Source organism: Camarhynchus parvulus, chromosome 3 (genome assembly GCF_901933205.1).
Source record: "Camarhynchus parvulus chromosome 3, STF_HiC, whole genome shotgun sequence".
Classification (NCBI taxonomy): Eukaryota; Metazoa; Chordata; class Aves; order Passeriformes; family Thraupidae; genus Camarhynchus; species Camarhynchus parvulus.
The window spans coordinates 106,660,085-106,686,364 of NC_044573.1; the positions used below are offsets into that span (position 1 = coordinate 106,660,085).

General features: G+C 36.0%; 1 protein-coding gene across 3 annotated transcripts in view; it reads right to left on the reverse strand.

Annotated features, from left to right (window-relative positions):
* ATG5 (autophagy related 5) overlaps nt 1-26,280 on the reverse strand; it is a 71,746-nt gene that overhangs the window by 18,053 nt on the left and 27,413 nt on the right. For all 3 annotated transcript variants that reach the window (XR_004060584.1, XM_030944840.1, XM_030944841.1), the window contains 2 exons: nt 22,725-22,819; nt 7,464-7,581 (listed from right to left, as the gene is read on the reverse strand). Coding sequence is in view for 2 of the 3 variants with exons in the window: in XM_030944840.1 (XP_030800700.1) it covers nt 7,464-7,581; nt 22,725-22,819 (213 nt within the window). In the remaining variant the exon portion in view is untranslated. The remainder of the gene's footprint in view (nt 1-7,463; nt 7,582-22,724; nt 22,820-26,280) is intronic.

The following is a 26,280-nucleotide window of genomic DNA, read 5'->3' on the forward strand; positions in this document are numbered from 1 at the left end:
TGAGAAGAGTGACACTACACAACTTTATTCTGACTTCCCTGAGTAACTAACCAGGATATTGGTCATCTTGGAGGACAAATGAAAAGCAAGAGAAATTGGAAAAAGGAAGAATGCTGATAGAGAGGCACAGTCCCTAGGTGTCCAAATATTTTAGATTTTTGTATCCAGTGATACAGAAATTTGTTCGTAAACTCTAGAAAACTGAAGTCTAGATTATAGAACACCATAGGACAAAAAGATAGAAAGCAAAAAGAAAAAAACTAACAGAGCAGAAGTGACTGTTGACTAATTACTACCCCAGAGAACTAGATCTATTCCTGTTAGGAAATCAGCTAAGGTCTGAAACTCTCCAAAGTTAGCTATATAACTTACCGTGAGCTTAGTCAAAAGAGAGTTAGTTTTAGAGGATGCAAAAGCAGATACTAAAAGAGTAACAAAGGACAGCAAGAGCTACTACTGGAATAGATGATGAAGGAACATGAGCAGGAAAAAGAAGAGACATTGACGTGACAGAAAATAAGACAGGTCAATGCAAGTTGAAGAGAGAACTGAAAATAAGTACCCCTCTTTCCTGATGCTGCTATCAGGATCAAATATAATGAGACACTGCCCAAAAACCTAACTGACCAGCTTGCCTCAGATTGGAGTATGAACAACTAGGGAGAAGCAAACAAAAAACAGATACACACATGCTCCTCCAACAGAGGATAATCACAACTGAAAGCTAAACACAGTTTACTATATTCAAACAGAATATATATTTAACAGTTTATTTTATATTTAATAGTTTCTATATATAGTTTAATATATTCAAACAGAACTTGCTGTGTTTTACTTTAAAAGACTGAAAACTGAAATGAAATTGCCCATCTTCCAGGAAGGATTTCCAAAAACTCTAGACAGTCAGGAATAGCAGTCCATGAATAGCAAGCTAAGTATATCCATATTACTACACAACTCCCAAATTTGATTTCAATTGTATGCAGTCTTTAGACAAACTGAATTAAACAATAATTATGGAAATACAGTAAATTAAAATATACATAATATAGGTTTATCCATAGTAAAATTTCAGACTGAGGTGACTTTAATTTATGAACTGCTGTGTAACTGATAAAATACAGTTCAGTAACTAAACGCAAAAATATAACATGCCTTAAAGAAAGACTACAGCAGGCTACAATACAGAAGAAGTGATTATTGGATTAGTTTGAAAATACTGGTTTTAATATTTATTAAACATGACAAGAAGGATTTCACTACTTCTCAAATTTTATGTCAACACAGGCAGACCAGAACAAAGAAAAAAACTGAAACAAATGAAATGTATCAATGTTCACTGGAAGGTGGTGACCTGGTCTTACTGTTTCTGTTGCCACATAACCACAACCACTGCTTATGAAGCAGCTAAATAGGAACCATGTAAAAAGAATAAATATTCAGCTAATGAGAAAACAGATGATTTAACACACTTGCTGTCTAAATAGTTACTCGTACACAAAATTAGAGAGGGTTATATTTGATCAGTTCCAACCTAGCCTTCTGGAAGAAACTACTGCATAGTACTGCAGGAGGAGTAATACAGAGTGAAAATAAGTGCGTCTTCCTTGAAGGTTCTCTGAACATTTTGTTATTCTTAGAATTCTTAAATGTTTCCACTACCGAAAGGAGGCCTACAAGAGAGCTGGAGAGAAAGTGATAGGAAAAAGGGAAATGGCTTTAAACTGAAAGAGGGCAGGTTTAAATTTGATATTAGGAATTAACTCCTTACTCAGCATGTGGCGAGACACTGGCACAGGTTGTGCAGAGAAGCTGTGGCTGCCCATGGATCCCTGGAAGTGTTCGAAGCCAGGCTGGAATGGGCCTTGAGCAGCCTGGGATAGTGGAAGGTGTCCCTGCCCATGGCAGAGGAGATGGAACTAGATGAGCTTTAAGATCCCTTCCAAACCAAATCATTCTATGTTTGCTACCAACAAAGACAGGCATTCTCATTGTTGCTTTAGAAAAACAGGGTATCCTTTATAGTCAAGATAATTAATGTAATTGCCAATAGTTTTAAGAGCTACACTGGCTTCTTAGTGCTTGTTCTAATTCCACTGTTTTTCTTGACACTTTCTGACCATTACTACTAATGTTTGAAATGCCTGATACGTATTTTGACAAATGGGTTCCCAGCTACTGTGCACACTGCTCCCACTCCACTGCAGTGACTGAGGACAAGAGAACATAAAGCCAATGCTCCTTGCAATCTGAAGAGTTGTAGAGGATGGACTCTAAACAAAAGCCACTCTTTGCTTTTAGTATAACAATACCCATAACAAAGTCTTTTATCAACCAGTTTTTCTCTGATTAACAGCTTAAGCAGATGAAACTATTTAACAACCCAGAAAGATAAGTACTGTACAGAACTTATTAAGCAGAAAAAAAATTACAGACACACATATATATATATTTTTTAAAATATGATTATGTGTAAATCATATGTATAAAAAAAATTGAATAAAGGACCAGTTTGAGGAGAGACAGAAAAGTATGGGTTGGGATAATAACAGTTCAAAGTTTTGATTTTTACAGCACTTCAACGAACAATAAAAGCCTTGAATAAATAGTTTCATAAGCTAATTTAAATAAAATACAGTATTCTAAACAGTTACCCACAGTCTATAACAGTCCAAAATAATATTGACACAGCATTTTACAAAGACCATTTTCACTATCAATCTTCTAATGTCATTATTCAACCTGTTCTTTTGACAGTGCTCTTTACACCGTGTTCTCAACAGTTGGTAACCAATGCATATATTCAATCCACATATATATATATAAATACATTTTTTCATTGAAACATTTTTCTCAGCACAGTTAAAAGGAAGACTTAATTATATCCATGCTTCCTAAAGCAAAGGCATATAGACACTGTGGGTGGTTCTTGAAATCCTTCCCTCCCCTCTTCTTGTGGTGGTCCCTAAGAATGTGGCAGCAGGAACAGCTCAATATACAGCTACAAATGCTGAGTCTGAAAACCATATATTCCCTGTGTTCCCACGGCACAAAGCTCAGCTACGGATGTCACCACAGACAAGCGACCACCACAATTACTGTGAAGCTTCCAGTTGAATGAAAAGTCATTGGAAAAGAGAAAACCATAGAGGAAAAGGGAAAAAAAAAGTCAACAGATGGAGAAAAACAAAGAAAAAACTCACACTGATTGTGTTGCACTGAAGAAAAGATGCAGTTAATGTCACCAGAGAATCAATTCACTAAAGAGGGAGGTTAATTGGAAAATTATCTAAATGGCTTTGAAAAGAGAGTAAAAAGATTTTTAAAACTTGCTTCTCCAGTATCTATTACACCTTTAAGCATACTTTTGATGAGATACTACTTTCATTTCCTTTGTTCAGAAAAAATTAAGTAAATCTAAATTTTGGTAACTGAATAGTCTGAAAATCCAGACATGAAAATTTTTAAATTATTTTCTAATAAACCTTTGATAATATATTCTGGTTTATTACAATATTGTTTTAATGCCTCCACTAGAATAAAGTGTAGATTAAGACAAAACATACAAGTTTACAAGAAAAATATTAGAAGACACTAAGTAAGGTCCAAAGAGGATAAATTTTAATGTCTGGCTACAATCTATTTATCCTTTAAAAACCATTTTAACAAGAGTTTCCTGAATTATCATCATTTTAGAGATCACAAATTGAAGTCAAAGCAATATTATAGCTAGAAATATTAGTTTTTTGGAGGGTGAGGCAAAAGAATAGTTATGAGAGGCCTAAACTTTACTTCAGAAAGTGTCTAGGGTTTGCACAAAGGCCCAGAGTTCTCATTGATTTCAAGCACAAGAAAGCAAACTGCTCAGCAGAACACTCATGCTGATCACTGGACTTTTCTGATGCTCCTCTCTATAAAATGTGTGGATATGTAACACTCAGCTTGCCAGTGATTACATATGAATGAATTCTCCAGGGAAGAAATAATTAAATTCTGTTCCCAAAGGCAGTATTCAGCTGCCTAAATTAAAATATTTCTTGAAGCACATTCATTCTTGATTATCCCCTCAAGAATCAGGACTGTGATTTTTCACTCCACACACCTTGCACTAAAACACACCCAGCCTGGGCACAAAGACAATAGTGTCTCACAGAAGACAGAGATGAGAGGCAGAGAGTGATTATAAGCTGAATGGTAAGTATGTAAGGAAATTATGATTGTACAGCCAGTCTACAGCTCTGACACCTTCTAAACTTCAAGTATTCAACTTCAAATGGAGCCAACTGCTTCAGAAGTAAAACCTTTAGGTGTGGTATCCCAGGTTTCCAAAACATGCTTGCAAATTAAACTCTCCTATACTTGTATCTACTCTGTATTTTGAACTAATGGAACATCTGTTGACATAGGAAATTTGTTAAATTCTCAGTGATACAGCATCAGAGAGAAAATTATTTTACTGAATGAGTTTCATGGAGACTTCAATAGCACAGATGTGCTGTGGTTCTGCAGTCTTGGGAGTTTACTTGGTGGAAAAGGGTGATGCTTTTCCTCCTAATGGCTGCTAACATTTCCACAGGCAAAACTCAAAAACGGTACTGAACAGTCTGGTGAGTTAGTTGGTTTTTTAATAGCTCAAAGCTGTATTAGAGCATGAACACTTAATATAGTGCACATTACATTTGAATAATGAATGAGTGGATTTAGTCAAGTAAGAGAATAATTAAATTCACTTATTGGCTAAATTGAATAATCAGTACGATGACCTCTAGCAGTCAAGCCTAAACCAGCACTATCCTTCCCTGTCCATGATCCTTAGCAGTAAGAATCACATCTGTCATGGGCATCCATCTTTTTGTCAGTTTTCTTTATGTCTGAGCCCTTCTTGATCATCCCTCTGTTTTGTTCTAATTCTGCTTCTTCCTTTTTTTTTTTCTTTCCATGTTGCCATGCCTAAATTTCTGCCTTGTATTCCTGTCTGCACTACAGCAAACCCTGAACAGGCTTTCCTCAGTCCTTTATCTAACAATCCCCATCTCCACCTAGCCACCTTTTCACCTGCAGCTTGTCATTCTGCCAGCACAACCTACCTTTCTTTTCAACTTCTGATTCAATTTGCTTCTCCAAATCCCTTCTCTGAATCACCTGGCCAGCAGGGTATCTACTCACCATTCTTTCACAGATGCCTTGCACAAGCTCTGTGCATGCTCCACAAGCAACATGATTCTTTTTCTCCCTCATCCTTTTATCATCTCCTACCCCACTTACTCTGTCCAGGTGTTCACATTTATTATGTCAGGTTTTGGCTTTTGCCCCAGTCTCTTTCATTCTGCCACACTGTTTATAGTCAGTCTCCCAATCACATTTAATGATTCCCAGATCTGTCATTTTCTTCCAAATTACTTGCCCAGCCAGACTCTCACACCCCCCTCCACTGGCTCTGTGTATCAGTCTACCCCCACATCTCAGAAGCCCACCCTGTTTTCTGCATTTAGCTCAGCTTCCTTGGCTCTCCAGCACACCAGAAGGGGAGAATGCCCACAATACAGGAGGAACAACTGAGCGATACTACAACACCATGCTGTGTTACAGGAGAAAATGTGCTGAGTTCTGGATAGCTCACACCCATCTGAGGGAGCAGATCTATCCAACTCTGAAGTTTGCAAATTGTTCAGTAAAAATTAGGCCAAATTTAAGCAGATGTATACAGCAACAGACAAGCACATTCCAACACTCCAAAACCCACTGAATTTCACATCCCTCCTTTTATGTAAGAACAGTACCTACTTTAATTTCTCTTTTTCCAACTTTTTTTTTGTCCAGATTGAATAAATGTAAGCTTTTTTAGCTTTTAACAAAAACGAAGCAAGCAATTAGCACAGCATATTTCTGTTCTGCTGTCCAAGACTGGTGCTTTTGTCAACATCTGAAAAGAAGGCCTACTGATGGGAAGCATCATCACTGGTATTCAGATAGAATTGTATTACATTCACACTTCCAATAAGGGCAGTTAACTAGCACATTCACCATCTGCAGCTTTGGCAAATCTACATAAAAATTGTCATCCCTTAAATCCTGGAATAACTTGTGCATAAATACTTATGAGTTTCTTTCATTTTATTTGTGCTTGACTGCCTTTCAAGTTAAAATGCATCCATCCTTCTCAATGATTTTTTAAAATACCCTCTGTACCTTTTCAGTAGGGTGTGTATGATACTGACAGTTAAGTACTTAAAGATGGTTAAACTCACTGGTGCTAACACTCATGTATCTATTGGTATCTCCCTTTATCTTTTGGACACTTAGTGGAAAGCGTTACTTAAAATAATGCTCCAAAATTTAAAAGAGCTTTATGAAAAATGGACACATGGTTAGCAATACTCCATATTTTTCTTACCTTCTGTTATTTTTGGAAATTGTTCTCATGTGTTAACAAGTATTAAACAAGGGTAAAAAAAAGTACTTTGATATTTCAGTGAATTTCTAAGATCCTGATACTGGGAGAAATCTGTGACAACTGTTTAATTTTGAATGAAGCAACTTCTGTGTACAACAAAATCTTGTGGAATTTTATATTGATTTCCAATTCAGTGCTTCACTGTTAAAAGATGCTGATACTACATCAGTAAATTCTGTACCAAGATCTTCTCTAGCTTATCACACATTTCTCTTAAGTTCCTCATTTACAGGTACTGGTAAGACCACAGCAAGAACAAATTGAAAACCTTTTGCATTAAGTAACTTTGATCTTAATTTGCAACAGTACATAACTGTTACATTTATCCCCCCGAAAACATACATCACAGTTCCAATACTTGTAAGCTTTGAGACTAAAATTACATCCAAAAAATCCTATTTCCTGAATAAGTGCAGATCAACAAATGCTACTGTGTGAAATAATATGCTACATTGATTGCTCACACAATACTAATTCGTAAGCATACATAAACTATTATATACTTGTAAAAATCTCTTACTGGTACATTTTAAAAGGTTGGAATTCAAGAACAGAAAAAAGCATTCTGAAAATATCTTCAATTTCTATCAGTTTTGGAATTTTACTTATAAAAAGTTTTTGGAATACAAAATAAAAGGTAACTTAAAATCTGCTGACACCTTCGTAATTTTCTTTTAAAGTGCAGAAAATAATATGTGAATATTTTTACTATGACCATCATAACAGCAAAAGAGTACAGGAATTTCAGAATAAAATTTCTAGAGATTAATTTTTCAGGAGTGACTAAGGACTTAGTCTTACCTTCTTGAAACCATGAAGGGCACAGTAAAGAGCCAGGAATTAATGACATCTGAAACTCTGGTACTCACATTTTAGTTCTCTCTCCAAAATAGTCATATTTAAAAAAACAAAACCAAAACCACAACCCTAAAAAATCTATACCAAAAAAACCCAATAAATCAACAGAAAAAGAATTATCTTATTGGACAAAAAGTTATTTCTGCAGTACCTTCAGTGGTGATAGCACTAGGACACACATCTTTTAGCAGGTCTCCCAAAGTATGCAACTGTCCTCCTGAAGCAATTGGTCGAAATAGCTTCTGTATAAAAGGTCTCTCTGTTGTTGCCTGTTTCAATAAAAAATAATCAAACCAAACAATTAAAGGACTATGCAAATATGTAGTATTAGCACTTCAGACAGGTACACAATAGGACAGAACTAAAGATTGCACCAGGAGAAACATCTGGTATTTCCACATTCCCCCTGCCCCACACCTTGCAGTTCATTCATATCATGAAATGCAGGGAAGGTTTTGTTTATTAACGATTACAAGTAAGCTGTCACTCCAGAAAAACTGTGAAGATAATTCATAGATAGTGTCATGGATACAAGAGTGTTAATTATTTTTTTTTAAGCCCCAAATCTTCTGTCATGGGAATGCAACCTGTTTTAATAAAAACCATTTTAATATATCCTTAATTAAAAAAAAAAACAACCAAGCAGTGAGCACAAACGTAGGAGTTCAACATATCCTTATACATTTTGCCAAACCAAAGCAATATTTTACCCTTACAGATCAACAGGTGATTTTTTTCTCAGTTTTTTTAATATCAAAAATGTCAAACTATTTCAGCTGCAAGAACCACTACCAACTTACAAAAGAAAGTGTTGTGCTTTGACAGACAACCTAGAATCTTCTATCTACTTAAGGAACCAGTCATATGTAAAGAACATATATGGCCCACTTCTGCTGCAAATATGCAAAGAAATCCAGAATTATTTCAACTATGTATCTTTCAGTTTAAAGCCATTCCCTTTCTCCTATCATCACATGACCCTGTAAAAAGTCCCTCTCCAGCTCTCTTGTAGGCCACCTTTAGGTACTGGGAATTCTCTTTGGAGTATTCTCTTCTCCAGGCAGATCAAGCAGAACTCCTTATTCCATATGGATGAGCATAGTTTCCAGGACAATTTGCTCCATGATCTTTGTTGGGCACTAAAGTTAGACTCACTGGCCTGTAGTTCCCCAGGTCTGATTTCCCTTTTTAAAAAATGGGGTTACATTTCAGTAGGAACTTAACTGGACTGCCACAACTTCTCAAATATGATGGATGGTGGCTTAGCCACTTCATGCGTCACTTTCCTCAAGCTATTTTGGGGTTTCTCTCACCCAGTTCCATAGACTTGTGCACCTTCAGGTTCCTTAGGTGTTCTTGGATCTGATCTTCTAGAGTGGGCAGTTCTTTATTCTCCCAGTCTCTTCCTTTTCCCTTCTGGGACTTGGGTAGTCTGGCTGGAATATTTGCTGAGGCAAAAAAGACACTGAATACCCCCACATTCTGGGTAAACAGAATTTCTTCCCTCTCCCATTTCTTCTGGAGAGGGCTCACAATTTTTCTAGTCTTCCTTTATCCCTGACATTCCTCTAGAAGCTCCTCTTGTTGCCCTTAATGTCCCTGGCCAAATTGAATTCTATCAGATCTTCAGCACTTATTAAAGAACTGTGGTTCTGTTAATGCAGCTCTCTTCTTTGGGTACCTCTCTGGGGCAGCAAGAACCTGACATTGCAAAGACAGGTAAAGTTTTTTTTCCCTGGCAACCTGACTTCTCTACCCAAGCCCACCACCTGAGGCAGAGAAGTAAAAAATTGCATATTCAACCAACCCAAACATTTTAATCTTGCTCCAAATTGTTGCTGACAATTTTCTGCTAGCAGGCAACTCCCATAAGCAGCTGCTGTGCCCTGCATTGAGGATGAGTGGGCTCCAGCAAATGAGACTTTCATCACATATTATCTTAATTGGAACAAGCAATACAAGCCATTGCCCCTTTCAAATTTAGTTTCCTACCTCTCAGAAAGTGTCTCCCATCCTACTATGGTAATGAAAAAATAGAAACAACTCAATATCAAGAGGTATCTTCTCTCCCAGTGGGAGACCTTATGGGCAAAAAAGAACAAACAAGAACAACACAACTGTCACTCATAGGCAGGGAGTCTTTGCCTAAGAGCGGTGCTCTAGCTCAGAAGTAATTCCAGGGCAGTACAGTGCAGAACTGTTGACACTCAACTACTTGTTACTTCTTGCTAACAGTCTTCAAATATAGAAAAAATAGTCTTTTACCAGTTTTTCTTATGAAGACTAATCAAAAGTCATTTCCTATACTCACTTCCCTATGTCCTCAGGGTACCAATATGGGGATATCATCAGTGCTAATGAAATAGCTGAACATTTGAAAAATGATGGGAAGCACACAGCCAGCAGGATGCATCCACCTCAGATCCACACTTGAAAAGTGAACTCTGGCACATTATGCTGAACAAATATACATTCAAACATTAAAAAAAAAATAAAAGGGAAAAAAATTACAATCCCTCTAAAATATTGTTTTAGTCAAAACAATTTTGTACCAGGTTTAGTTTTTAAAAATAATTGGATATTCACAGAAGTCCAGTCATAACTCCCAAGTGCTTAACTCCTGAAGTAGCAGAAGTGGAAATAAACAGAAGTATGTAGTCAAAGGTTGTTACCATCAATAGACTTTTAAGATAAAAGTGTGTGTACTGCAGTTTCTCATTATTTATTAATAAATTATGGACAATTTTTTCCGTAGCTATAATAATTTAATGCCAAGAGGGAAAAGCCAAAATTGTATTTTCTCAAGTCTCCCACATAGTTGCTGACTGCTGCAAACAATATCCTTAGCTGCTATCATGAAACATTATAGAAAATGAATTCAGTTTTGTATTTTAAGCGTTAAGCAACACAGATGTGGTAAAGTAAATAAAAATCACTGGTCTTCATCAAAGTTAAAATGACAAAAGTAACTGCCTGTTGTTTATACAAAGACTGTGGTTCACAAATCTAATCCTACAGGCAGAGTATTACCCCAAGATGCTTACACACTTCTTCCCCCACAAGCAGCAGATGCTTTATGCATTAAAAGAATCAAAAGAAAAGTCCCATCCTATATTCCACAATATTTAGAGGATAACTTTTCAAAGTGTCTTAGCCATATAGGAACATAGTTTTAGAAAAACCTTGCCATCACCTTTTTTCATGTGTAGCAATATAAGACCAGCTTGACTACAACTTTCTACTCCAGTATTGTCATCCCTGCAAGTCCTGGCCAGGCTGGATGGAGCTCTGAGCAACAAGGTTTAGTGCAAGATGGCCCTGCCCATGGCAGGTGGGTCACACTCGATGACCTTGGAAAGGCCCCTTCCAACTCTATTCCAAACTATTCTATGATTCCATTTACTACAAGACATGAAGGAACAGCCACCATCAATAGCTGCTTTTATAATGTTGTGTTTTGTACAATATTTGCTTACTCAATAATGAGAAAATCTAATCTAACCCATAAAGATATCACTGCATAACTGATAATGATTTTAAATAATCTACACCAGATCTAAAGCAAATATTCATACAATATCTATCATTTTGCCAGCTAAAATGATCATACCTTCAACAGAAAATTGAAATTTTAAAAATTATTTTATTTTACAGTGTAGTCTCCATGTAGCTGTGAGCTGTTCAAGATTCTGGATGCATTTGCAGCATACAACAGGTGGAAGTCAATCAGTAATTGGCAACCTCTGCAGAGAAAATGCCTTCAGGTATATGAACTTATGAAGACAATCAGTAAGCCTAAAAATTTCAGGGCATTTTGTACTGGTCATATCCACAATTTATTATCAAATTATTGAATTTATATGAAAGCAAATCTTCATCTCTGAATTCATATACTTTCTAGAAAGCTTGACTTAACTGCAACTGCAATTTCTGATTCTTCTCTATTCGTACATAGCACCATAAATCTCATGATTTGCAGAACAAATGAAGATTTTACTCTTTTTAAAATAAAGTTTAAGCCCTGACAATGATAGGAAAGTGAAGGTGAAAACAAATTACACCACAGTGAGAAAGATTAAAGTTACCTATTCAGGAATACTGGCATTGAGAAGAGCTATAGATGAGGTCAAGTTTTAAGAGGCCCTCTAATGCAGTGCAAAGCTTCACAGGATCACAGACAATCTATACAGTCACATGCTAATCTAACAAATTAACTTTTTCTTCCCTATCATCCTGGCAAAAAAAAAAGTTGTCAGCTTGCCTGGTCCTTTTCAGAGTCAACACGACATCAAACACTGCATGAAATCCACAATTTAATTAGTCAGATACTTCACACAGGATGCATCTTAAAATGAAAAACATAACCCACAAACCACTGGGTTTTAATCTGGAAAAATCACAGTTACCACTATTTTCATCAAGAGGAAGGGATTTGGATTTTCTGCCTAAACACTCAGCTGCTCCTCAATATTCAAACAAATAAAAGTTATCATACATACTGAACCCACAAAGTAAAAAAGAAGTTCTTACAATCCTCAAATGTGTATAAGCTGGCAACCTGAAACAATAAAAGCTGAGACTTCCCTACATATGCCATTATATTTTCAGTAACTTGTCAAATTCATAGTCTGCGCTGCTTTGTAATAAAAAACTTTACATTAAAAAAAAGCTCTCTTAATTTCATAGAACCATTTTGTTTAAACTTAAACTGAACCAAGAAGCTTTAGAAGTACAAAGAGTTTGCACAATAATGCAAGTTATTGTATATAAAAAAGAACGGGAAAATAAAATTATGCAAATATTTGCTAAAATACATTTTTTTCCATACATTTCTACCTTGTAGAAATGTTTTCAATTAATGTTTTTATCTCAATGATCTCAATGCACAGTTTAAAAGTGACTAACTGAAAAGCTGATGAGTTGCTGTAGTCACAGAACCATCACAACAACATGCTTGTCCAAAAGCAAGATACTGCAAATCCCCATCTGAAATACTATTCTTCCACTGGTGCTGAAATTTTGGGATTTTGCTGGAATTTCAGGATGGGTACCTTTGACTTCTTTTTGCTTAATATTAGACCAGACTCATTGAGTATTTAATTGTGGAGATGATACAACGTTTCTGAGTGGGAGCTGATTTTTTTAATTGTTTTGTTTCTTTCCTTTTAAAAAAACTTTAAAAAAACTTAAATCTCTTTCATAAAGATGATTTTCAGCTCAACAAGCTTAAGTACACACAAAAATGATCTTGTTTCATCTATTTGAAATCTGTCACCTTTCAAATTCTATTAATATTTTTGAGCTTCTATTACAAGAGGCATAAAACATGACAATGTGCTATGTCTTTATCCTGTAATCATTGCTCCTCTCCTCTTCAAATCTCCCAAGTAATAGAGGGCTTCTCCCAAAACACCCACTGCTTTATTCTATACCTTTGATAATTTTTCTATTTCACTTACTCTTTAAGATGTTGGGATTGGAACAACATTCCAAAAAAAGACTGTATCTAGTATGTCTTTAGTCTCTGCAAAGTCCACCAAGTAGATGTTCTAGTTATGATTTTGCGTGCTTTGAATAAGGCTGGCACTGCTTTTGTTAGCATTCAAAATTTTGAACTGCTTATCTGCAGTACCACATCATTGTTCAGAGAAAAAAGTACAACTCAATATAAAACAGAATTAATTCTTTTTTTTTAATAAAAGAAGCAAGTAATGCTTTTATATGTCCAAGACATAACTAAAACCCGTAAGACAAAAAGAAGAATAGACATTCTCAACGCACCTACCCAGAATTACCACAAAAATTGAGTCACTGACAGGATGTGCTGTGGGTTCTAGGACTAACTATAAAATCAACAAATATGTTAAATCAAATTAACTGTTTTTCCCATACTACATTTTAAATCTCTGATAAATAAGACATTTTCAGTGGTTGTAAAAATTACAACATATATACCTGAGTTTAAACTATAGAAAAAAATTAATCCTTTCACCTGTTTTGGAGTTTGCATCAGAATTTCTACAGTTTTATGTTGTATAAAGGACTCTTGGTTTCCTCATTGAATGGAAAGTCTTAATTATGACAGACAGGAATTTTACACTCCCTACTATTTTTAAGAGGCCTGAAACAACAACAACAACAACAACAACAACAAGATTCAACTAACAGGCTACACTTTATACATTTAATTACATTAACTCCAGTCACCTAAATTAGTAGTGCAGAAGTTTATCACTAGATTGAAGCTGAAGATGCTTCTATGAATGCATGCACATTTGCTTTAATATGGTCATGTTAAATGTGTACCTGTATAATGGCACTTCTATAAAACTCCTTAGACGGGAGATAATCATGGTATCAATCCTAGGTGTCAAGGAATCACAACATCAAGTCAAGTGAAAATTCTGTTATTCTTGAAAGCACTCCTAACAGTATTACACAAACTGAGAAACATTTAGGTGGTGTTGAACATAAATGATCACTGGTTTAAAAGCGAGATGAATTACATGATGTGTTTTCTTGGTGGAAGCTTTAACAGACCTTAACAACGGCCTCCATAACATGTGGCAAATATTATGTCAAGAATTGATGCAAGTAATAATGCTAAAATTATCTAGTATCTTAGCCAAAACTGTAGTCAAATTAAAGCCACAACTAGAATTATAAACACATCTGGAATAAGGTTAAAATTTTATGTAGTAGAGCTTATTACAGTTATGTCTAGACAATAATATTGAACCATTTTTGATCATGAATGGTTAAGGACTATTCTCCTAATTATTCATGGACAACAGCTTGTGTCTTCCTTGATGCCTTTCATTAAACAGAGCATATTTATGAAGCAACTGCAGTTCTGTACTAACTTTGTACACAACTAACAATAGTTTAGCATTATAAACCTACAGAGAAATATGGCAACTATTTCAGTTAATTCTCCCTTACATTGTTGAGGGCAATTACTTGCTCATCCTTAAAAAGATTAAAGAACCATTTAAAATATCACCCATCTCCATATTATTTAAACTGGCAGAGAATGCTTCCTTACAATCTTTTAGAAAAAAACTTTACATAATAGCAACAAAATGAGTAATTAGAACCATATAAAACATTTGAAAGTTAACGTCCTACCACATGTTCTAGTTATCTGAAAAAGATATGTGTAGTTAGAAAGCATCCCTTAAAAACTGATTAAAAATTTAATGGCCTGAGTGCATTGTGACACTTCAGAATTGAAGACATTGCTTAAGTTTCTGTAACTGTTTGTGAAGATGCATCATGTTGTTTACACTGATTTTGCACTCAAAATACTTTCTGATGTTCAGACAGATTTTTATACACATTGAGGAGATCCCCCCACCCCCAAATTTTTTCTTCTCTAGACTGAACAGTCGTAGCTCCCACAACCTTTTTTCACTTCTGATGTTAGAGTCACTAGTTCCTCAATCATCTCAGTGGTCCTTTATGGTACTCTCATCCTATAGCTCCATGTGTCTCTTGAACTGCCCAAAACTAGATTCCAGGTGTGGTCTCACCAGTGTTGAGTGAATTGGAGGGATCACTTCCCTCAAGTTGCTGACAACTCTCATCCTGCAGCAGCCCAGGATATAATTTACTTTCCTTGTCATAGGTACCACTGCGATATGGGACCTATGACAGCGAGTCATTTGTGGGTCATTTTTAACAAAGAGTATGTATTGCCAGAAGTTCCAATTCCATACAAAAAGTTGCAGGAGTACCACTCAAAATGCCTAACAAGCATGGCTGAATCACATTCTGGCTGTTGCCTGGTCTTTCAAATTATCTATCGAATTTTCTTGCGCAGGGAAAGTAGCACTGTATTCTCTGAACAACTGGATTTGCATTATTTTTAATGTCAGGTGAATTGGACAGATCCTAGAAGCAGAAGAAAGTCAACGCTTGAGACACACAGAGCAGACAGCAGGCAACCGTTTCTGACACAGCCAGAAACAGCAGAGACTGAATACAAAAACAGCTTCAAGAGGCAGTTTTGTTGAGCCCTGAGAAGGCAAACACACCTATAATAAAAGCATGGCCTCAAAGTAATACATTTCCTTCCCAGGAAAGAATTTGTATTTGTAACTGGTAAAATATCAAGAGATCTGAAGATTCAGGGATAACAAATCAATAGTGCTCTTCACAGCTGCAGTGCTTTATGTGCACATGAAGACCTAAGCCTCACTTAGAAATTGAGCAGTTGAATACTGACTACCGATCAAGCAAACAACTTTAGAAATGGATTTACATCCACAAAAACAAACACTACATTGCTTGCTTAAGAGCAGTGAAAAATACAATACTTCATAAATCTCTTTCAAGCTACTTCAAACCATTAAATCTAATAATTTGCTGTAGTTTTCTACACTAATGATTAACCAAAAGGAGCTCCTATAATCAAGGACAGTAAAATTTTAAAAAATTGTTTGCTAATTCACATTGTATTTCTAGAGTGTGATATCATATCCCACTTCCTCATAGTTCTATTCCATTCCACATTTACCTGTAGAGAATTTGCTTTTAGTCTTCTGGAAAATGCAAATAGAAGTCTTGATGCTTTCCAAAAAACAGAACACTTTCTATGTTTTCTAATCCTCAATTCTGTGCAAAAGTTAACCTGCTTTATTCACCTATTTTATTTTAAAATAAGTAAAGGTGAAATGCTGATATTGGTAAGTCAAAACAGGTACTGTCTTTGGCTTTCATTTCTGCAGAGTTTTGCATCAGCATCATAGGACAGCTAGGCTTAGTTCTATAGGCACTGCTTATGCTGCACAGCCACAAAAATAACCCTTGAAGATGACACTCTTCCTTTCTCTGAAGAAAAACTTACATATCAGCTTTTCCCCTTTTTCTGAGGAAAGCAGCTCACCAACTATTTTTTTTTTTCTTTGCTACTACATCAGAGTACAAGAGCCAATCTCTAGGGAATAGAGCTCCAGGTAAGCTTCAGGTAGGCAAAGTCCCTTTTGCCACAACATCAGAACCTGCCCACATTGCACAGTATGTGATGAAAGTAGCAAATCAGTTTGGGTTGACTACAACAAGTGAAATGAAAAAGTAAAGTGATCAGCTTTAATGATCAAAGGAAAGTCAGCATTACACTAAAGAACAATGCAATTAAATTATAAGATCTGTGAGTAACTGTACACAGACCCAACTCAACTGAATTAATGCCTCATTCATTGTCTTCATCACAGCCTCTCAATGTATTGATATTTTTAAGAATAAAGATTCAAGGTTGAGGTTAAAAGTGCAATTTCTAAAAAATTGCATACATACACTAACTTTCTTAACAAATTTAGGATGATATATAAATCTACAAGGTAACCACCTTAATGAAACAGTTTAGGGAGCCACAAGGATTCAAACCCCATGGTTTAAATTCAAACCTGTAGCATGAACACTTACCCAAACTCCCAAACTTATTTACACTCAACTCAACTATCATAAGACAATTCAAAAAAAAAGACAACAATTGAAGAGTTCTATACAATACCAATTGGTTAAAAAGTTACTACCCATTTGTAATTGGAAGGTGCATAAGAGGTAAGATTAAGGTATTTTCAAATTGCCAATGGACTTTTTTTCCCCCCACACAAAGTGTTCGTTATTCCATTGTAACTCAAGATGTACTTTGACTTCATTTAGTAACTAGTAGGATTCTACTGGTTTTTCATATACTTAGATTCTTCTGGGATTTACACGTAACTTCAGTATTGCAAGATTAAAAAAGGATTTTAAAAATTACTACCCATTTTACCCCCCATATGCAGAATCCAGTATATCCCTAATTTTTTTAAACTAGGTATAACCTAACTCAGAACCTCAACAAACTGTTTCTCATACAAGCAAAACAACTTTATTCATTGCATGCAAGCTAAATCTACACTCAACCCAGAAGAATTACTGTAGCTCCTAGTGACAGGCCTGAACTAGCTTAAACCATCCTGCTTGGTAACAGCTCAACCACAGCTGAGAATCAACCCAAATCGAGGTTTTATAGCTCCATCTCCTCTGCATCTCCTTCCCTGAGCACTGTACAACTTTTACAACAGCTTTGAACTAGGCAGATTGACAGTTTTACAGACAACTTGGGCATATTTAAGGAAACTTTAGTCACGTTTTGACAACAAATACAGTTTATCATCTCAGAATTTTTCTTTGAAACTCTGATTGACAGCTCCCATGCTGTACCAAGATTCTTAAAGGCACAAGGCTGAACTTGCACAGGGGTGCTCGAAGTCTTTCAAGAGAGCTGCATGAGCACTCTTTCACATAGAATATGTTTTAAAAGTAATCTTTAGCATCACTGGTTTGAGCCAGCTCATTTCAGTGTGCACTGTGATGCATAAGAAACGCTTATGCAATTACGGAACCTCTGGTGGAACTGTGGTGACAGTGACCTTCAACTCAGGGTGAGAACTAGTCAAATTGCTATTACTTTCAGCACAGAACAACACATCCCAGTTCAGAAAATGAGTATTTAAGGATCACACTGCCCCTGTGCAATACTCGACAGAAATGTTTCTTTCTCTTCCCACACCTCCCCCAGTCACGAGGCATAAGGAAAAATACCTAACAAAACTTTTAAACTTTCTTATTCATGAAGCTTTGATTTTGAAGTAATTTAAAACTGGTTAAAGTGTGCTACTGTTTCTTTAGTGCTGAACTATCAGTTATTAGAATAACTCAGAGTCCATTTGTTTCTCTTCAGCACAGAAATTCAGCTGAGCCAAGCTGTTACACAAATCACCCTTTCACATGATAATCCTATTCACTCAAACTTCTTCCTTGTAAAAGGAAGTTTTTAAGAAACAAATTGTCTATTTTTAGCAGGTCCTTTATGAAAGCATCATTTTCAATAAATAAGACAAAACGAAGATATTGCACACAGGTCTGTTCAAGAGCATTCTACACAAGCCAACAAAACGCTGAAACTTGCTATGTTGTGTTGCCCTCTTCAGGTCGACAGCATATTTTCTAGTTCCTTTCCTTGACGAGGTATTGCTTTGTAACTTCTTTCATAACGTTTTTCAGATCTGAAGTTTCAAGTAGCAGCTAACTTCACCTGTCTTCCACCAATGCTTGAAGCATTTGTGGTTTAATATCCTATAAAAATTAACTTTACTTTTGCCCTTTGTATCTCCCTAACCTCAATACTAATCTTGAGGATTATCAAACTAGCAGCCAGAGTTTGAAAAGATGACTAAAAACCAACTTCAGTACTGATAAGAAAGTCTCACGACAAGAGACTTAAAAAGCTGAATTGATTCAGCTTAGCAAAGAAAGCTCCTGATACCAATCCATAAATGAATATGGGAGATCAGAAAGCCACATGACTTTAAAGTGGGGTAAGGCAAAACAGAATCTAGAAACTGAAGTCAGAGAGGTTCAGGCTTGAAATGCAATGGAGACTTTTCAACAACAATAACAACAAATGTAATAATCTACTAGCATAAAAAGGCAGATTTATTATTACTTGAAAACTCTACAGGTAGACCCAGTATCTTTCCAAAAAACCTCTTTTGATCATTTTTTTAATAGTTGTCATAATATGGGATGAATTGTGCTGTTGATTTGCATACTTGCAATGGGTTTTGCAATTGCTTATCTGAGCTCTGCCAATTAATGTGGAAATATGGATGAAACAGTCTTCAATTGCTTGGAAATGGCCATGCTTGAGCTTCGGATTCACTTATTGAGACAGGTATTAATAATGTCTTAAAATATTTTATTTCCCACTCCCACTTTCAGAGGACAGGTCATGGAAAACATTTATGTCGACTTAGACATCTCAATACTGCAGTCTTGACATAAAGAGCAAAGTGCTGAATTTAACTTATATGTTATTAAATATGGAGAATTTCACTCATGTTACAAAGGAAGAGAAACATCCTCACAATTTGTGACTGTACAGCTTAATCTCAGCATCTTAAGGGACTTATGACAGGAAAACCTGTTCAAAGTTAAGGCCTACTATGTAATTATAAGCAATACAATTAATAACCTAATCAAAACCCTTAGAAAATGGAAGCAAAGGAAATGCTCATTTAGTACCAAATAAAGGAAAACACAATCACAGATCATCCCTTCTGGGGACGGCAAACACAAAACAGCCAGACTGCCCCAAGCAATTGAGACTCTAAAAAAACAGGAAAACTTGGCATGAAGAGTTTTCATCCACTTTCCTTCCAATACTTTTGTAATTTTAATCTCAAGAATTAAATACACTATAGAGCTGTAAATCCCATACACTCAGAGGGCAGACTCCAGAGAAGAAAGCTTGACGAGGTGGGTGAGCATGACATGCAAAGAGAACAAGAAACAAAAATGAGGAATGAGTACAAATTAAATGCACAACAGCTGAGACTCAGAATGCTCCCACAGCAGGCAGCAGTTTATCAGAGCAGTCTCTATCAGCATGTAGAAACTCCTCTCCTGACTAATATGCTCTGTCACAGTGCCTGGAGCCAAAGACTGATGAAAACTTCCTGCCATCTATCAGCCAGTTTGTTCAATTAGACTGTGAAACATCAGCTGGTCTTATAAACACAGGGGGAAATTCCACAAGCCAAACTAGCTCTAGTACTGGATACAAAAAGCTTGATGCCTTGGATTCAAAATATACTCAAAACATTACTATTATTTTCTTTCTTGCCATTAAAGAACAAGCGCAAAAAACACTCAATTCTAGAGTACTATCAGATAAAAAGGCAAAAAAGCTTCTGTGCACCTGTCAGTTGAAGACAAAGCAGCTTACACCTCTGAAGAGATGAAGTGCGGAACTTCTTTTTTGACACATCGAATTAAAAGTATCACAAAAATATAATACTATTTTTAAACTGTCTCTGGTAGAAAAAGTTTCCACCTATGTCAAAGGCTTATCTGGTTCAAGTTCCATACAACACAGCTAACAGAATATGACAGCAGCTGGCAATAAAATCACCAAGATACGTTCACTAACTTTTAAAATTGCAAACGAGTTGATCCTTAGTGATTCTCAACCTTTTTTTACATTATCTACCGTAGATTCCAGGATTCTGGTCCAATCTTAGCTCCTATACTTAAAAGAAGAGATACTGGACAAGGGTTTTTAAAATTACCTGTGGTTAGTTTAGTTCTGACTTACCCAAGTATGATGTTCATATTTTTGCCATTTCTTTCTCCCACACACCTCATCAGATTTGGTCACCACACGAGGTATGATTCATATTATTCTTTAGAAATGTATTTTAGTAGACAAACTTTACAACTGAAAAGAGTTTTTAAGTTTTTCAAATAATGGATTCTTCAGTGAAAAAGATCTATCAAATCACTTTATTGAATGCATTTTTTCTGCAGCAACTTTGCCAATTCACATTTAATTGCAGCTAAGACTGGTTTTTCTTACTTGGTATCATAATCTAGTACAATTTTTTGAAGGAAAACAAATTCACCCACCTCCTACCAAAAAGAAGAAAGTTCCCTTCACAGAATTTCCTTCTAATAATTTGGCATAAGAGAAAGTATGGAGAATACAAGGGGGAACTCTTCTCACTGAAGGCAATGCCTCATCATTTCCTGCCATCCACTTGTGTATCCCTAAGTACTTACAGGACCACTGTGTGAAGACACACAGGGAATAAATATCCACTGCAACATAAACTCAGGTTAAATCAGGTCTTTATGTAGAGATATACGAGCAACCAATTAGAATGCCAAGAGGTCTCCTACCAGCACTAATGGAAATCAAATGCATTCAGGGTAGGGGTTAAATACATCTGAAGAACACTTTAGAATCAGTTATTTTTCCATATGCAAGTTTGTCACTAACTCTTTGTTTGGAATTAAATTATAATCTCAGCCTTTCTAAGGCTTTCTGAAAATTCCTTTAAACACACAGAGCAGTAATCAGTACACACACTAACAAACCAAATAAAAAAGCTAGAGACATCTGCACCCACATTTTTAAGAAGACTGGCAATATTTAGAAATGCTAAGAGAAGCATTACTGAAAATAATATATACCAACCTTCTCAAAGGTTGTCTCAGCATCATCTTTATTTGTGTTTGGTCTTCAATTCTTAGTTAGATATTTTGGGTTTCAACCATAGCAAGTAAGGGTTTCCAAACGAAAAGGTAATGGGAATCAAGATAAGTACAACTGTTTCAAGTGATAGATGTTATTGATTTAATTATTTTTAAAAAGCTTTATTAGTTTGAAATCATGTCGTATCATAGAAATCTTCCCTCATGCCCTAAAGATCTGCAACCTATTCAGAGAGCAAAACCTCTCTTTTGCAAACCTATTTACGTGATTTCTATGAAAAGACTTTTAAAAAACCTCACACCTATCAGGGAGCAAGCAAATAACTTAGTCACTAACCAAACAAATACTGTGAGTACTATTTTTCCTGATACATACTTTTTGATTCTTATACAAACCTTGCCATCTGCTGTGATCTCTGTCAAAATAACTGACTTCCGTTCTCAATCTAAGGTTTCATTATGACAGTAAATGTCTTATATCTAACATTAAAAGCTACTCCAGTCCCACTGCAAGACTATATAGACTTCTATGGTCATTATAACCTGCTACAGAGTAGCATCCAAATATTCAGTACTATGAATAAAGGACTTTCTTTTCATAGCTATTGCTGCAAAACTTAAATATAAATAGATTGAAACACTCCAACAGAGTACAACTGTTTAATTTACAGAGAGGCTACAAGAATTCCGGTATGAGCTTTTAACCATACATAATTCCAAACTTCATTGTGACCTTAATGCTATAAAAACTAAGGAGGTGTCCTTAGGATAAGAAAAAATTGTAAGGATTCCAAGGAATATGTCTCCAAACAAAATGCTGAGAAAAATAAAGTGCTGGTGTATTAAAACAGGAAAAAAACCCCCACATTCAAAGCTAGTTTTGGGATGTAAGTATACAACTAGAAGACAAAAGTAAGAACTAGATGCAAGACCTATGCCATTACTTCCACCCATAAAAAGCCCATACAGTGGTTGAGAGAAAAGTGTTGCTTCTAAAGTGTTTGGCTTAGAACTTTCACAGGGCATTTTGCATCTAAAGCATTATGCATCTAAAGTCATAGTTAGTAGGTATTTTAAAAACAGAATTAGGTTGTTGAACTGTTTTTTAAAAAAGAACAGACAAACATTATCTACACCAGCTGTAGCACATTGTCAAGTATTACACACTTGTAACATAATAAATGTTAATTACCTATTAGAATAAGTACAGTCTGTTTTGTCTGCTAATCCATATAACTCAAGGGTCCAGCAAAAATGAGCATGCATATTTTGCCATAATGCTAGAAAAGGAAATATAATTCTGAAAACAGATTACAATATATGACACCTCAGTGGAAGAGTTTGATTTTATTTTATTGTCTCCTACCTGATAAATTCTAAATGGGATGTATCGAAATCCATTATCTTCTGGAGGATACTCCATGAGTTTTCGATTTATTGCCCAAAACTGCTCAAATTTATCTGTGAAGGTAAAATTAGACTTTGTCAATATCAGTAACATTTTTTTCAGCCTAAAGAGGTAAATGAGACACAACTGGAATATCATGCAAGCTTTTCTTACAGAAGTTTAACCTGTCTGAATTAATTTTCCCCACATTTCTCTTTCCTATTTAGCCTGAAGCCAAAGGTAGGTCATCTACATTCTCCTATGAAAACAGTGATGTGGTGATTTATTGAATTGAAAGAGAAAGCAACTTTAACTCATATCTTATCTCCCACTGCTGAGGAAATACTGGGCTATAAATTTTGGATTTCATTACCTCAATTAACAGTGCCTGTTTCTCCACTCCCTGATGTTGCTGGTTCATACTGTCTCACAGTCTGCTAAAAACATCTAATTGTTATTAGCTATAACTGAGCAATGGGTGTAAAGCATAAAGAAACTAAAGCAAGAGAAATACTTCTTGAGTGGTTTACGTTTGGATATGTAGATCTTAAAATAATCTGCAACAATGCATGATATGATCAGAAAATATACTGCCAGATTCATGACACAACCTGAAAATAAAAGTTTATGCTTGTAACACATTTCTGTTATTATCCAAGTAAGTAGGGTAAATTGCCTGCACATCATTTCATGCTATCCATACACTACAAGAACGGAATAGTTTATTACATTTAAAATGTACTAAGAGTACATTTAAAATGTACTCTTAATGTACTTTAAAATTAATTTAAGAGTAATAAAGGCTTTCATATATGCAAATCAGTTATTCAAATGAAGCAAATTACTAGCACCAGAAGTGATAGAAAGAAATACAAAGAGCTAAGATGAATAAAGCTGGTGCTAGCCTTACTGAAGAAGGCAGCTTTAGAAGGGGAAGAGCAAGAGATCAAATTCCTTAGTGGCCCAAGACACCAAACACAGAGGATGTTTCCATAGAAGAAACAAACAGTCTCCAATTTTCTCTCCTTGGTACAATGTTCAGCCAAGTCTCAAGAAGCTGAGCTCTAATAGAATATACCCATTACAAAATTCAGCCCCAGTGAAACAAGGTAAAAGTCAGAAATGTATTCACAGGAAAAAGGTTCTTCCTGCTTCCAAAAGTGCTGATTACACTTAAACCAATTGCAGAAAATGAGTTTGAGATTTACTTCACTCCAGCATACAGCACAGATGCCTGTCAATGCACTAAAAGGCACAGGTTAGCATATACTGCAGGGTTTATAATACATTGCTTTTCCTGACTGAATGCAACACAAGGTAGGAATTCCCAAGAAACTGGGAACAAACTCCTGCCAGGTATGCTGTAGCAGCATTTCCTGATACTTATCTGAGAAAGTACTTCCACACCCTTGTTTCCTGATTAGCAGCAAGTGCCTCTTGACAGGCACTTACCTGAGCCACAGTCAGCAGCACCAGGCAGGCACCTGCCCAGCACGAGGAGCTGCCTGGATGCAGGGTGGCACCCCATCACTCACTGGGCTGGGAGTGACAGTGACAGCCCTGGAGCAGTCTGCAATCAAACAATCCCACATTTGGGAACCCCAGTCTGCAGAGTCAGAGGTTTAGTCTGAAAATGTCCAACACAAAGATGACTGCCTCCTCCTCAGGAACTCTTTCAGAGGGAAGGTGAAGATTTAGCAAGGTGAAGATTTAGCATGCTTCCTTTTTGCTTGCAGGCAGCACTCAGAATGACTTGTAGCTTTCACTACAGATGTGTGAACAGGCATTCCACAGCAGGCACTGATAGATTTATACTTCAATTACCACTTCTAACTCACTTGAGAAAACTGTTATGGTGATACACAAAACAAAACAATTCAGACCTACTTAAGCTAGTGAGCTTCAGCAGAGTTAAATAAGGAATCTCCATATTTGGAGACATCCTACTTGAACAGAAATAAAACAAACATTAACTTGATTTACTTGTTTAATGCTCATATTACTGTAATTAGGAATGTTGGTTGAACAGTTTACCGTTCTCAAAATTCACCAGAAATGAGCATTATGAACAGCTAAAGGACTTATGTCAGAAAAATAGGCATATCAACCCTTGTGGCATGCAAATATGGCAAACAAGGAAGGTTCTGGATGACAAAAAGAAGTTAAACAGTAGTAATGTGCAGTTAACTCACTTCTGTTCTTCATTCCCGCTTCCTCACCTCCCACAAAACATGCCAGAAACCTGGTAATCTTATTTAAGGCAATCAAAATTAAAAATTTATACCCCTCAGATTATTCTCTGAACACTCAGGCAGTGCTTAAGACAATCTATTGTTCAAAGTTCTAATAGTTCCTATGGTTTCCAAATACAACAGCAATAAATCTGCAACAGTTGAATTATGAACTTGTTGCATTTTGTAATCAAGCATGTTCTGTCAATCCACCTGATAACCCAGGAATTTTAGCTAGACATAATGGAGTCAGATATCTTGAGATCTCCACTGTGTACAGCACTGTCTGAAGACCTCTAAACAAATTCCTCCTCACAACCTTATATTGCTGCCCTCCAAACATCTTGCCAGGGATATAGGATGTTCACCACAGGAGACAGAGTTGGGTGTAAGAAAACTAAGACAAATTCTTAAAGCAAGCAGGAGAAAAAAAGGTTATCCAGTTTGCATATTGATATATATGACCTGGCAAGAACCTTTACTAGCAGAGCACTGGCTGAGTGCCAGAATCCTAAAGCTCCAAAAGTACAAAATCCAAAAGTGACTGCTTTTCACAGAATCCTTAAGACTAAAAGCTTAAATAGACAAACAAAACCACTGACGAATTTCCACCCCAATCTCCTTAAAAACCTAAGTGAAAGGATTCTTGCTTCTCTCATTTTTATGTATCAGTACCCCCTATTTTTGCAAAGTCTCAAGGAAGCTATTAGTGCTACACTGAGCTGGAAGAGCTAATTAGTTTATTGGCTAGACAGGACAAAGACAGAAGGTACTGGCTGGAAATTCAACAATCAAAACAAAACTGAGTTTTCATCAAGCCAGTAAACAAGGAAGAGTTCTCTACCTATCAGCAAAAGCACTTTACACCCTTGTCTCCCTCCCTCGTAAAAAGCTTACACAGTTTGCATGACATCTAAACCACCCTAACAGTCAAATCTGATTCCTTTTGTTTTTCACAGCTTGCTTGAAGTGTTAGAGAGTTTCTGTATTAGCAAAAAGAGTACTTGCAAAAGGCAGATGTCCCTATCTGAATAACAGTATCTAAAGTAATGACAATAAGATTTGAATAGAAGTGAGATTAGTGACAGTATAGAAGTTTGATATGACTCCACTAATCATATTTCTTAAACAAGAGATGATGATTCTACATAAATTTGCCTAAAATTAAATACAAAAACTTCGCTATGTATTTTATGTCAAAGATTAGAAAGTTAATGGCCAAATAATTGATAAATATATCAGCCAAGTTGCTAATATTTATAACTATCTATTGCATAGAAATGCAGTCACTGAATGCCCAAAAG